We start from the raw sequence: 13748 nt of genomic DNA, 5'->3' as shown, positions 1-13748 counted from the left end.
TAAAACTGGAGTTTGGAGAGAACACTGGTCACTTTACACAAAAAACCCCCCAAAACCACGCAAAAAACCTAGCCCCCACCTCTTTTTCTTTTTATTTCATCCAGATTAGCTTTTTTTTTGGTTTTAATTATTTGAGAATCACGTGAGCACCAGCACAGGAGCAAGGAAAAAGGCAGGAGTGCACAGCAGGAGGTAGAGAAGAAAACTGATTGATTTAAGCTGTCATGGGATCACATTTATTGAAAATCCTACTCCAATTTTTGAAGAACCCCATTCTGTTACATTTAAAGCTCAGCAAGGTTACTATGGCCCCTAAGCTTTGCAAATGTGACCTTTATAAAGATGAAGGCCTGGCATTACAGGTATTATTATAATGCTTTGCACTGTAGTTAAACTGCATTTGGCAATCCTGATGTTTTTAGATGAGCTTTATGTTTAAGTACCACATCTTTGAGACTGTGTTTGTACTAACAAATTCCTTAAATTCCCTTCTTTTATCAAAAGTACTTTTGGCATACAACATTACAGCTAGAAATAAAACTAGGGGGAAAAAGAGCAAAAAAAAACCAAACAAACAACAAACAAGTACTGCATCTCTCTAACTTTGGAAAAGTATTTCCAGAGCATAGCAAAAATGCTGCTCAAGAACAGACTTTTTGTTGGCTACAATGTTTGTGTCCTTTGGAAACCTGCATGGGTGTCCCCTCCTTTCCCTTAGAAACTGGGATGGGAACTTTGTAAAATGCAAAACATAAGGGTTCATAACTTCCCCCTCCCTGTTCCCCACCTGCAATACTCCGTGTGTGTAATGTCACCAGTTAACCAAACTTTCCTTGTAAGCCATTTTCATTTCCGAGTCTGTTCCGAGTACCCTTGATGCGATTCTTAGGATAACTGTTAGCCAAATTCTGCATGTTGCTCTGTTGTCGTACAAGCAGCTGCCAGATGGTAATACAGAGAAAATACATTTAACGTCAGTCACCTCACTGGAAGCCAGATGGCACAGCAGAAGTTGGATCGAGATGTTTGCCAACTCATTCTGGCTTCCAGCTGTGGTCCCGTGCTCCACCACGACCGTGTGGACAATGGTCTCTCGACTGGAATCATCACACTGCTCTTACAGTGCTCCTGGCCACGCTCTCTGCTCATTCAGAAAGCTGAAATGGTCACATTGCCTTGTCCTTTCTCCTCAAAACTGTGCTGAAGAACAATTAGAACTGGGTGTGGGGGAGTCAGTCTCAGTCTTTCAGTTGGTGGTGTAAAGGAAAGAGGACCTGGCCCTTAGGGCTTGGGAGCACAAGGCAACACTTTGGGAGCCTTCCAGTTTATCTCGTTTTCATGAATGATCTTTCTCAAATACTCTGACTGATCTATCTGGCTGATAGATCTGGCTAAAGTACCCGGCTCAGCCTTTCCTCTGTGAGAAAAGTAAACAGCCTGTCTAATGAAATGCTCAAGTTCCAGCAGATGCTGCTTCTGTGTCTTTCTCACCAGAAGTTATGGGATACAGTAACAGCACTAGTTGCTGCCATTTGGGAGATGATAATCATTTATAACCCAGACTGTTATGAGGCTATAAAGCAGGGTGAATGGGGTGCTTGGAATTCAGCTTAGCAATAACCAAATACAATGTATTTATGGCAGGTGGCTCTGAACAAGGTAGAGAGAAACTAGTTGGCTTGTTACGCCTTTTGAAGGAAAATGATTGTACGATGAGGTCATTTATATAGTCACAATGGGATGGCATAAACAGTTTAGACTTTGCCAACCAAAGGCTGTTTTGAAACAAAGCTTTAAATCTTTGGGAAATAACACTCTGTGACCAATGACTCTTATTTAAAAGTAAACAAACTCTATGGATCCTTCAGGATACTGGCAAACCTCCACATACAGCAGAATAGGTAATCTCACTTCAATCTTTTTTCATAAAGTGCCACTGCACTGACCATTTCTGACTGTTTTGCAAATGGGAGCCACAGGAAGTCCTGAACTAGCTGGTGTCTGAATTGTGGAACATAACTGTTATATAGAACTCTGTGACTGCTAAAATCCTCCTGGAATTATACTCGAAAATCAGTCAAATAGGTATTTGTTAAAAAACCTGCTCTTTGCTTTTAGTTGTAGTTTGAGTTAATTCTCAATATGGCTGGACATCATAGAATCACAGAAAGGTTTGGGTTTGAAGGGATCTTAAAGACCATTTTGTTCCACCCTCCTGTCATGGATAGGGGCACCTTCCACTAGACCAGGTTGCTCCAAGCCCTGTCCAACCTGGCCTTGGACACTTCCAGGGATGGGGCAGCCACAGCTTCTCTGGGCAACCTGTGCCAGGGCCTCCCCACCCTCACAGGGAAGAATTCCTTCCTAATATCTCATCTAAACCCACTCTCTGATATGGTTCTACCTTTGTCTAGCCTTTCTTACCAAACCTATTACCCCTGCACTTTAATCAAGCTCTTTTAACTATTCCTTGATTAAACCAAGAAGACCAAGATCCTTTTGTCTTTCATTATTAATTATTTTCTAATCTTAACCTTCCCTCAAGCACGCTTCTGAGCCCTCTTTAAGCCTTCATCAGTGTTCTTCAGTTGTGGATACCATCCATTACCACGTTTTAATGAGACAGAGAAGCCCTGTGAAAAATTTGTGGGGAGAAGTTAGGCCAGCAGAGACAGAGAGCTCAGAGAAGGGAGAGGAGGATACTGCTTAGCATTTTGTTTGCTGTCAGCCTTTACACAAACAATTGAACAAACCTGTTGCTGAGAGAAGTGAGTGGTATTAACTTAGATTAATCAGCTGCGCTTGCCTGTATGACATAACTGAAGTTACACTTTGTGATTTGCGGTGGAATTGGAAACTTCCCTAAGAGAATTTTGTAGCCATCCCAACGGCATTATCAGCTTTTAAATCTGCAGTTTGGAAGTACTGAGTCATGGACCTTGTGCTTTACGATGCTACTTTTGCTTATTCTTTTTTGTTTGTTTGTTTATATGATCTGCTGGAGTTCAGGAATGCTTAGTTGGGTTGGATATGATGGAAGAATGCTGCTCCAGTCACATCACTTTATTCTGAAGAGTATAAAAAAAACCCAAACACCAACCATCAAGACCAAGAAAGCTAGGTTGGCATTTGCCCTTCATGTCTTGAAACCAGATGAATTTAAATCCTGACATGTATCAAACTCAACATAGCGTTTGAGAGAATTTATGAGGGAATACAAAATATCTTGTCACCTTCATACTGTTGTGACAATCTTGTGCCCAAACACTGTTCTTTTATTACAGTTGGGAGAGTTTGACAGTGCCAAAGTACTCGTCATTTCTCAAGAATATGTCTGCTATGGGAGAGGAATGGAATCCTGGGTGAACATCTCTGGAAAGTGCTAAAATAATAGTTCCACAGGCAGCAGGCCCTCTTGCAGGATTGCATCTTGTCTTTTCTAGCTCATGACTGAGCTGAATTACCCAACTCAAGTTTCACCCACTTCCATTTTCTCTGATCTTCAGTTTGTATTTCAATTCTTAGATTTTTTTTTTTTTTAACCTTGCAAGCAAAACCGGTGCCTCTCCTGTCAGCCCACCTATTAGCACTTTTTTAATTACTTCCCCCCTCCCCCCCCCCCATATTTTGGGCACTTATTTTCTGTTATGTTACATGAATTCAAGCACTGATTCTGAGTTCCTATTGCATGTAAAACCCCTTAACTCGATCAAAATTTAGAACTGGGACCTCTAAGCTTATTTTAAAATAAGAAAAAGGAACAGAAATTTTTTTGTCGAATCCTGCAACTTTATTTTAAACTCCAGAGAGCCATAACGTGTGTTCTCCACAAATTTAAGCAGCTTTCCCAAACTCTTGCCTGGGAAAACTGCTGCTCTTAAAATCGAATACAGAATTATAGAATAGCTTGAAGGGACTTAATTTAAGCAGTCAGTCCCACAGGACTGAGCTCTGGGGAAACACCTGTTCCAGCTACATAAACACTCTCTCCAAAGAAGAATTTAGTCCCTTCCCGGGAGTTTGAAGCAACTTCCCCCTCATCTCCTGCCGTTTTCCTTGCTTAATTTAGGAAGGGCAGTGCGAATTTACCAGAAGGGTCTCAGGTGGCGGCCCCGAGGGAACGCCCTGGAAACCTCCAGAGACACCGCGCCCCTCACGGCGCCACTCCCAAACCCGCGAGGAGCCTCGGCTCGAGCTAAACCAGCTGATTTAACTTAAGCTTAATTGAACGGAACTAAATTAAATTAAACCGGGGTCTGTTCCCGCCGTGGCTCGGGCGTTTCTCCTCGCGAGAGGTCGCCCCCGGCAACGCCGCGGCCATGGCGGAGGAGGCGGCCGGCTCTGAGGCGGCGTTCTGCCTGCAGAGTATCCTTCTTCCTCCCCAGTCTCTCCCCCTTCCTCCTCACCCTCCTTCTCCTCGGCTGGGGGTGCCGCTTGCCCTCTTTCAGGGGGTCCGTCTCCTCAGCTCTCCACCCGCCTCAGGCGGGGCGGCCCCGGCGGCTGCTGTGGGGAGGGTCGGGCGGGGCGAGGGGCGTGTGAGAGTAAGGGTCGGGGGGAACTCAAAAATCCCGCCGGCTTGTTGGCTCTTTCCGTGGGTTATTGCCTCTGGTAACTGAAAAGGGGCTGTATGTGTCCCGAGAGAGGCAGCGGAGCTGGGGAAGGGGCTGGAGCAGCGGGAGCGGCTGAGGGAGCCGGGGGAGCTCAGGGGGGACCTTCTCTCTCTTCTCCACTCCCCGACAGGAGGGAGGAGTAGGGGCAGGGTCGGGCTCTGCTCCCAGGGAACGAGGGTCAGGATGAGAGGAAACGGCCTGAAGTTGCGCCGGGGAGGTTTAGTTCGGATTTTAGGAAAGATTTCGTCCCTGCCGCGGTGGTCAAGCCCTGGCGCAGGCTGCCATCCCTGGAGGTGCTAAAAAACCCGCGTGGAGGCGGCACGCGAGGTCGTGGTTGAAGTGATGAATATGAGTGTGGTGGTGGGTTAACAGCTGGACTGGATGCTCTTTGGGGACTTTTTCAGCCTCAGTGGTTCAATGAATATGTGGGGTTTGGGGTTTGAACCCCGCAGTGGGGTCCTGCTCAGTGTTACCCCCTGTTTGCTCCCCTGGCCGAAGCTCGGGGTCCCCGAGCGCCCTTTGGGAAAGCAGGGGAATGGCATCTGCCACTGCTGATGGGGCAGCCGCAGCAGCAAGGGTGAAATTCCTTACGTGAGGGGCTCTTGCCCCCTCTCCTGTGTTAGCTGTTGGTCACTAAATGTGAAATACCTACGGGGAAGTGAAAGGTTTGTTCTTAAGACTGACTGTCCCAATGCACTTCTGGAAAAGGTGCTCCTTTGATTTCCAGCTGCCTGAAGATGGGTGGGTTTAGTTTGTACTTAGTATGACCAAGTTGTAAGGGCTGCGATATCATAACCTAGACACAACTTTGTTTGCTGTAGCTTTTAGAGCAAAAAAAACCACCCTATTATCACATTTGAGTTGTAGGAAATTATCTTGGGAGTGTATGACCTTCAAATGTGCAATTTTTTTGGGTCAGATGACTGAAATTCTAGTTTGGCCAGATGAGCTTTATCTGCTCACTTTCCTGGCTCAAGCTGCAAATCAAGGAGCTTTTTCAAGCTTTGTTCTAGAGGCTAAAGGATCACGTTAGACCCTGCTGTACATTGGGGGTTTTCTTCCTTGGTAAAATTAAGTTGTAAGCCAGTATAGAGGCAACTTAAAAAGGTTGAAGACTGTCCTTTTCCAGCTGTTTTCAGTGTGGTGTGCTTAAAAAAGCTCTATCTCTGGACATGTGTTTAAAAGTAAGATTTAATATTTTTTGTTGGGAAATACAGTAGTTTTTAAAGTTAATTGTTCTGTTTTAGAGTACACCCGATTATGATATTTGGAAAAAAAGGTAAAAAACCCCAGGATTTTAAAGCAGTATTTAAGTCTGTGCACAGTGTTTGTAATGACACTTTGGTTTGGACCATACTGGGTCAGTCAGGTCAGTAGGAAATTCAGGAAAAAAACCACAGAATTTGAAAGTTTACTTATCAAGGGATCATGACCTTCAGCTGTTCACCTTTGAGATGGATACCATTGAACTGATCATTTTCTAATGATGTAATCTGGGGTCATCAAGGCAGGTGGTAATTTGACATATATATTGCTGTGTGAGAACTAGGGCAAAAGACTAATTTTTTCAGGAGAATAATCCAAATCTAAGCAACTTGGTGCAAAGCTGGAAAATCATGTTTTGTGGTGGTGTTTTTTCTGGTTTTTTTTATTTGTGTTTTTTTTGTTTGTTTATTGGTTTTTGGTTTTTGTGGGTTTTTGGTTGGTTGGGTTTTTATTTGTTTGTTTGTCTGTGTGTGAAGTACCGAATCGCCAGCTTTTCTTTTCTTTGGAAGTTAATTTCTGGTTTATTGACGTGGGTCACTCGTAGGCTAACTGATTTCCTAGGGAAGCTGTCAGCAGCATCTTGCTAAAAACGTTTCACTGTACTTTCATGGGTTGTGAGGCTAGTGGATGAAAAGATGTTTATTTGGGTTTCATTTTTAGACTATCTGTAGTTACTTTTTATGAAAAATTTAAAGCGTTTGAAGGAGCCGTAGATAATTTCCAAATGGATTTTTGTGTTTTGAAAGGCCCTTGTACATGTGCTGTGATTATTAAGGCATTTGCATCACTTCTGGTAAATGGTTCTTTAGTGTTTGGTCTCAAGTGTTCATGTTTGGACTTGTACATCTGAATTTGTCAAAAAGGCTGTTTTTGTGTGAGCATGAAGTTTGTCATGCTGGGAGTCACAAAGCCTGTGGAGGTCCCAGTACAGCAAGACCCCTCTCAAAACTGATGATTGGGTGAGAGGGTAATGTAGCTGCTGTTTTAATTTGGAACAGTGCTTGGCTTTGGTCTTGGGGAGATCTGATGCCTCAAATTTTAAGACTTTCAGACCTGCTATAAGAACTTCAGTCTAAATTCTGTGTCTCTTTGCACACAGTTTGCACTGGAGCTGAGCTTGCTCACCTCAAAGCTGAAGGAAGCCTTGAAAGTTGAAAAGAACAGGGGTGAGGGTGGTGAAAACAACTTTAGAGATGGTTGGTTTATGGTGCTTTTCTCTAAGTTGGAACTCATCACTTGCATCAGCTGTTTCAGCCTTAACAAAACCTGCAGACATTACCATAACAGATGACTCTAAAGATGATTATCAGTGTGAAGAGGTAACTTATAAATTAATAATGTTCTGATATGTTTGGTATTCAATATTGTTCTCTTGTTTTGCTTCATCAGTCACATAAACATCCTGGGAGAAATGACCCACATCTCCTTTATTAAATGTGCTGATGGCAGGCATGCCCTCATTTTTCAAGGGAAGATGTAGTGTTGGTTGATCTGTTATGTAATACTTTTGTTTGAACATTAAATATTGTCTTTAAAATACATATAGATGTTTTGTATAATCTGTAATGAATATTTCAGTAATATATGTTCTATTTAAATACAGCAAAGGGGTGTTTTAACGAGAAGGAAATTATTTTCCACAGTTGAACGGGGAGTGGGAGCAGTTGTACTGTGAAAGAAAGATGTAGAATGTATGTTGATACCAAACTTTGCCTAATTTCGTTTAGGTTTCTGCAGATGAATTTAGTCTTCAGGAGGAGGATGAGGATCTGTCCACGGCTTTACAGGCTATTCAAGAGCAGGCTGAAGATGCTCAAATTTTAGTAAGAACTTCCTAAAATGTTCTTAGAGTCTGCAATTCAGTTTGCATTAGTGGCTTGAAATTTACATGTCATAATTTGTATGGATTATTAAATATTTGTGTAGAAAAGATTGTCTCTTATTTGCTTATAAGTTTCTAGGAGTCAACGTATGTGATGGTGGAAAGGGCAACTTAAGTTTCCTGGGTTTCATCTTCATTTAATTTGTGATCGTTTTATGTTCCATAAACAACCTGATGTTGCAAATATATAGATGGATTGTTTAAAATATATTAATCTTATTACAGTGCATTGGTATTTTAGGGTTTGTCCTTTATCTGAGTAGACTGAATGGCAGTATGATCCCTGGCACAGGAAGGCATATGCTTAAAACCCATAAAGGGTGGTACTTGAATACTTAGCTAAAAGGGGTTATTCATTTATGAAAAATGAGGAATGGATTGTTACACTTAAATCCAAATATTAATTAAATTATCAGTCATTTCACACCGTTATTTTTCGGCGTTCCTTACGTTTGCAGTTTGATTTCAAAGCAGTCATGTCACAGTTTAGAGTTACACAATGGGATTTTTATATTGCATTTTTTAAAATACGATTTACCTGGGTTTACTTGCTTATAGCAATCTAATGGAAAAGCGCTTTTTTCTGCTGTGCTTCTCATATCACCACTGCCTTGTACTCTCATCAGAAAGGTGCAGTCGTAGTCTTTGTTTTGCAAAAGTAAAAAATGGAGGGAGAAATGTGCATTTTCTTCTGCACTAGTGCCTATCAACAGATAAGTTTTGTGTTTTATATCAAACTTGGAATGGAAACTGGCAATACCAGAGTTTTATGTGTGTTGAAAGTGAATATACCTGAAAATTAATGGGAATATGGCACAAGTGTTTGAGACTGAACGTGCTTAATGTTAAGGAAGGAGGGGAAATTCGTGTTCTTCAGGGATAACTGAGGTTATGGTTGTTTTACTCTGTGAGTTAACATTAAAATGCAAAGTGGAAAAAAAAAAAAAAGGAAGAGTATTTTTAACCTATTGATCTTTTGACAGTGGCATATTTAAATAATCTTTTACGTCTTCATTTATTTGTTGAACCCGGAGTGGGAGGAAACAGTGTGTTCATGTGGATCCCATTTAATCAGACTGGAGAAGCTGTTACCTTTCCTCAACACCTCTGAAGAACCTGTGTGCTCAGACCCAAATTCCCTTTTGATTTTGAGATGATGCTAATTGGTGTCTGCACTCTTGCTGCTTCACTTGTTATTTGGAGGCCTCATTTTTTTTTCCATAATCTTGAAACTGAAATAATATTTTCAGCCTTTGGAGAGAAAGACGTGAATAGGAAAAAAACGTTCCAATACACTTGCTAGTTCCTTGACAGCATTCATAACGATTTACTGTACGTTTTGTGAGGCTCAGTGACTGGATTGTTTGATATTAATTCACTGGAAAAACCAAGGGCTGCAGCAAATGCTTTTGGTGACCTGAGTTAGAAGCGCTGTCTTCTGTGAATGAATATTGAATCAGCATCAAACTCTGAGCTAAGAAGCACAGCAGGAGGCTGTCTTCTTCACAGCATAAAGAAACGTGGTACATTTTTTCAACTACAAGCTTGTAATTTTGGCTAAAATAGGTTAAATTATTTAAGAACCATATCCTGGAATAGCTACTCTGATAGTTGTGATGGTGTGTATTTGCTGTTCGTATTAACTTGTATGTGTAATCCCATATTAAAGATTGCATTTCAATGGTAGATGCAAATCTTTGTTAAAGAAATTATATAGAGAAGGCACAGATCAAGTGACTATCCAGAAATATTTGATATTTTTGTACTGCAGATACTGAGAATATCCACAGTTTTTAAATCGAGTCACTGCAGTTTGTTTTATGCTCTACAAAAAGGTCAAGGATAACAGGGAAAATCTTAGAAAAATGCTTGTTTTCGAACTTCCTTCCAAAGTAATTAGCACTGCTTACTAAATGAAGGAGGGAGCAAATGAGAGATGGTGATATTCACCTTTAGCAAGGATAAAACTGGTGTCTAGGAATTAAAACTGGTTTTCTGCGGGGGATATTGAGGCATGTTTTCTTTATTCCTGGGTCTCTGCGTGGATCTGGGGAAACTACTGGTCTCCAAGGACTTTGATGAGACTCCCTTAAGCGGTTAGTTCATGGTTTTTGTTTGGATCCCTACAGGGAGATGAGGGTGTTGGAGCTCTAGTCTCTAAATATCATTTCCCTCTTGTCTAGTGGTGAAATGGCAGCTCAAAATACAGCTGTGCTGGGCACCACATGTGTTGGAGTGCAGTGATTCTGCCTGCTCTCCCTTTTCTGGTCACCGCTTGTCCTTGTTGAGCACAACACATTTGATTTCTTTCTGTTTTTCTGTTTTGTTTTGTTGTTTTTTGGAGACAATTTCAAGTAAAATACAGTATTTTGAAACACAAGCAAGAAGTATTTTGCATATAGGCTCAGTGATCTTTGTGGGTCCCTTTCAACTCAGAATATTCTCTAACTTCTGACCTGACTTGTGTGAAAGAAAATATTCAGTTGCTAGGGACCCTAGGAAAGGGATCCAGAATTTCTGTAAAGCCACACACACAGAAGAAAGCTGATTGGAAAACTGTCTTCAATAGTTACACCTGTTAGACTTTATAGATTAGATAGATAGAAGAGATATTCCAGAATCTGTTTCTTCATGTCTTAAACGATAACCTGAAGTAATGTTGACAGTCATGTATGTTCATTTCATGTGTTTGACTTTTAATTTTTGAAGGTGTTGAGATCCTTGAATTATTTTTAAATTTAGTTAGTTTTTCAAGAACATCTTATTTTGTTTTCCAGGGAAATTATTAATTTATTTGGTGTTTCTATTTCTTCAGCTGGCAGAAATTCTTATGAGTATTGTGGAAGTTTCTAAGGTTACAATCTTAGCAATTAATTTATTTTTCTGACCATACTTAGAGTCCTTACACCCAACATGTTTTCAATACTTTAATTAAAACAAAGAAATATTAAACAAATACTTAACAAAGCAAATATTTAGTTTTAACGTCATGGTCAGAATCCTTTGATAAGGTAGTTTTGTCTGTAGAACTGCTATAAGATGTCTGTTTGCACTGTGTTTATTGATTGTGGTTTTCTCATTTAGAAATAGCTAAATATATACCAAAAATTAACTGTTTTTCCATTCTGTTGATAGTCATCCATAGTTACAATTAAAATGAAGCAAGTGGCTGGCCTGGTATCACTCTGAGTCTGCAGAAGAGCCAGCCAGGAGTTGAGCTCTGGTTTCCAGAGGCCCTGTTCCCATGCTGTGCGTGTTAGACTGAATTAATTTCCCCCTTGAACTTTGGGATGATTTTCAGTGGTGGTACCTCGCTAATAAACTCTCTTCTGCATGGATGGAATGAATTCCTATCGTATTTCCCTTTATTGAGGGAATCAAGCTGTGTCACCTCTTCTGAAGACCATCTCTGTAGATATGTTTGGAAAACGACAAGCAACGTTTGCCTCGCTTGGAATAAAGAAAGAAAAAAAAGCCAGCCGAGGGCTGCGGCTGCATGTCTGCCCATGAACTCTGGTTCTTTTATCACCACAATTAGAAAATAGACCTGTCTGATGTGCTGGAGTTCCAGTAATGAAAATATGCTAAATATTACATTGCGCTTGGCATATTGTATCAGTCATAATGCAGTGTTAATGGTCTCGGTTGTACATGCACAGTCCTTCCTGTTTATGTTAGGTAGGCTGCTCGAGATGAAGGCAACATTTTCTGTATTACACAACATGCTGTGAGACTTTCGCAGTGTTTTTATTTTATCAAGAGAAATACCTTTATCTCCAGGTAATTTATGCAGTCATGGTGATAGAGCTCCCACTAAGGGCATGAATAAGCCATAAATGAATGGTCTTATCAGAAATCCCTGGCCTACAGATCCTTTTTATTTTAAAAGGGGTGGAGAAAATGATTTGCAGTCTCACCCTTCAGCATGCCTTGATAAATCTCTCAGTGGTATTTTTTTTCAGTTTTGTGGGCGTTTTTTATAGTTTCTCACTGAGAGGCACGTGCAGTGCAGTAGCTTGTCCCAGTAACTGCATTGCTGAGTAGATCCACTGGGGTGTTGTGCCAGTGTGGAGTCCCCAAGTGCAGAGACCCTCACCGAGGTACATCAAGTCACTGCAAGCCACTTGACTTGAGAATGAAGGCCACCTCCTTGGCTGTTGAGCTGTGGCAGTCTCTCTCATCTTGTGACATTTAAATGCATTTTGTGGGGAGTAGTGAGTTCCACTTTTCCTTTTCTCGGTGCCTCCTTGTGTCTGGCCTTCTCCAGGAGAGCTCAATGTCAAGCTGTGTGCTGAATGGGGCTGGGTGAAGCAAGGAGATTTGCATTGCAACAGAAAGCTGTGGAAGGGATAGGTTTGTTTTTTTTTTTTTTTTCCTCTCTCTGTAGTAGGATTGCTCTGTTTTTGTTTTGATTCTGCTTTTGGCAACCGTGCCTGACCTGTGAGCTCACCTTATCTGCAGGGCTGTCTGTCTTGATGGCACTGGAGAAGCTGCACGTGAAACCTTGGAGCACCATCTGCCTTCTGCTAACGCTTGTAGCAGTGTTGTCTGGCAGCTTCTTCACTGTTCAGGGGGATGTTGAGAGAAGGGAGTTGATCTTTGAGATTTACTGCTAAGAGATCTAGTGATGGAGAGGCAGTTTTTTCTGTCTCTACATTGTTTACATCATTACAGAAAGCCATTTTACCATCACTCTGGACTTGTACACGTTCTGTTAGATGAGTACTGGTTTTGTTTTTATCTGTAGTTGTGAAGGTTACTGAAGGGTGCAGAGTATGAGAACTAATGTTTTGTCTCTGGTAAGTGGCAGATCATCAACCAGTTATAATACTTTCAAGTCTCTACCACATTGTGTCAGGTTCAGAATACTTGCTTAAATAAGGTGGGGTTTGAGTTTTCTTTCTAACCTTTGACAAACCTTGAGATTAGAAGGAGCAATGATTACACATCTGATCTATGAACACAAGAGAACATTTAGCTGTACTCCAGTAGATCTGTGACTTTAGTTGACTTCAGAAATAGCAATTATGATCATGACATTTCTCTTGCAAGTTTAGTAACAGTTATCAAAATTTTTAATTTCAGACTTCGCAATCAGTTCTGACTTCTGAGAAATCAGTGTGTGAAATACCTGAAGCAATGGATGATTTCTTCTGCAATTTCCTGGTCAGATTGGGAATGTCCAGAACCCTTGACTGCTTCCAAACTGAATGGTAAAATAATTTAAGTGACCATGCTGCTTTGGGAATTAGAGGCTCAGGATTCAAATGTTTTCAGTATTTCAGGATATGTCTTCAGAAAACTCTCCGAAGTACAAGTCCATCTAGTGTTTTAACAAATAAATATATTCATAGTGAGAATGAGGATGCAAACTCCTATTTTAAGGACAGACTTTGAGGAAAGCTGACTCCAGGGAGCTCCTAAACAGGTACCTTTGAAGGAATGTGTGCATTTCACCAAACTCCACATACCTTAGAAGCTTGAAGTTCTTACCTGAGGGAGGCCTTCTGTGAACAGAGAAGAGAAATACTCCTTTTCAGGGTACAACTCATCTGAGTTCCTTCTGCCATCTCCTCTAGGACAAACTCATTTCTATTTTTGCAAGTTTGTTATGCTCTCCAGTGTCTACCAAGGAAAACTAAAAGCAGGTACAGTGCAGAAATTACCATGGGATCAAAAGAGTCCAATGCAAAAGGACTGCTGTTTCACTTCAGCACTGCCAGGAAATCCCATGGTTTTGTTGTTTTTCTTGCTTTCCAGAACATGAGTGTCTGCTTAAGAACAAGTAGTTTGTAGTGTTTGCTTCTTAATTGAGTGGGTTTGGGCATTCATCATAGCTACCTTCTATTTTAAGTAGTATAATCAAAATATTTGATACTTGGGAATTTTTGGTACATCTGTCAATATAATAGGATTGGTTTGAGGTTTTTTTCTTTTTAATTCATACACTAATTAGCAGAGTAAACTCTTGAGCTGTTGCTGTCTCTTCT

General features: G+C 41.0%; 1 protein-coding gene across 2 annotated transcripts in view; it reads left to right on the top strand.

Annotated features, from left to right (window-relative positions):
- The first annotated feature begins 4163 nt into the window (after positions 1 to 4163).
- Positions 4164 to 13748, top strand: part of SPAG16 (sperm associated antigen 16) — a 367722-nt gene continuing 358137 nt past the window's right edge. For both annotated transcript variants that reach the window (XM_027890314.1, XM_027890313.1), the window contains exons 1-4: positions 4164 to 4365; positions 7149 to 7195; positions 7604 to 7699; positions 12844 to 12971. In XM_027890314.1, coding sequence (XP_027746115.1) covers positions 4320 to 4365; positions 7149 to 7195; positions 7604 to 7699; positions 12844 to 12971 — 317 coding nt within the window. In that variant the 5' untranslated portion in view covers positions 4164 to 4319. The remainder of the gene's footprint in view (positions 4366 to 7148; positions 7196 to 7603; positions 7700 to 12843; positions 12972 to 13748) is intronic.

This window comes from Empidonax traillii, unplaced genomic scaffold (genome assembly GCF_003031625.1).
Source record: "Empidonax traillii isolate 1590-97213 ecotype Southwest subspecies unplaced genomic scaffold, ASM303162v1 scaffold284:size1552100, whole genome shotgun sequence".
Lineage (NCBI taxonomy): Eukaryota > Metazoa > Chordata > Aves > Passeriformes > Tyrannidae > Empidonax > Empidonax traillii.
Note: the sequence above shows the minus strand (reverse complement) of the source record. Positions and strands in the feature narration are given on the sequence as shown.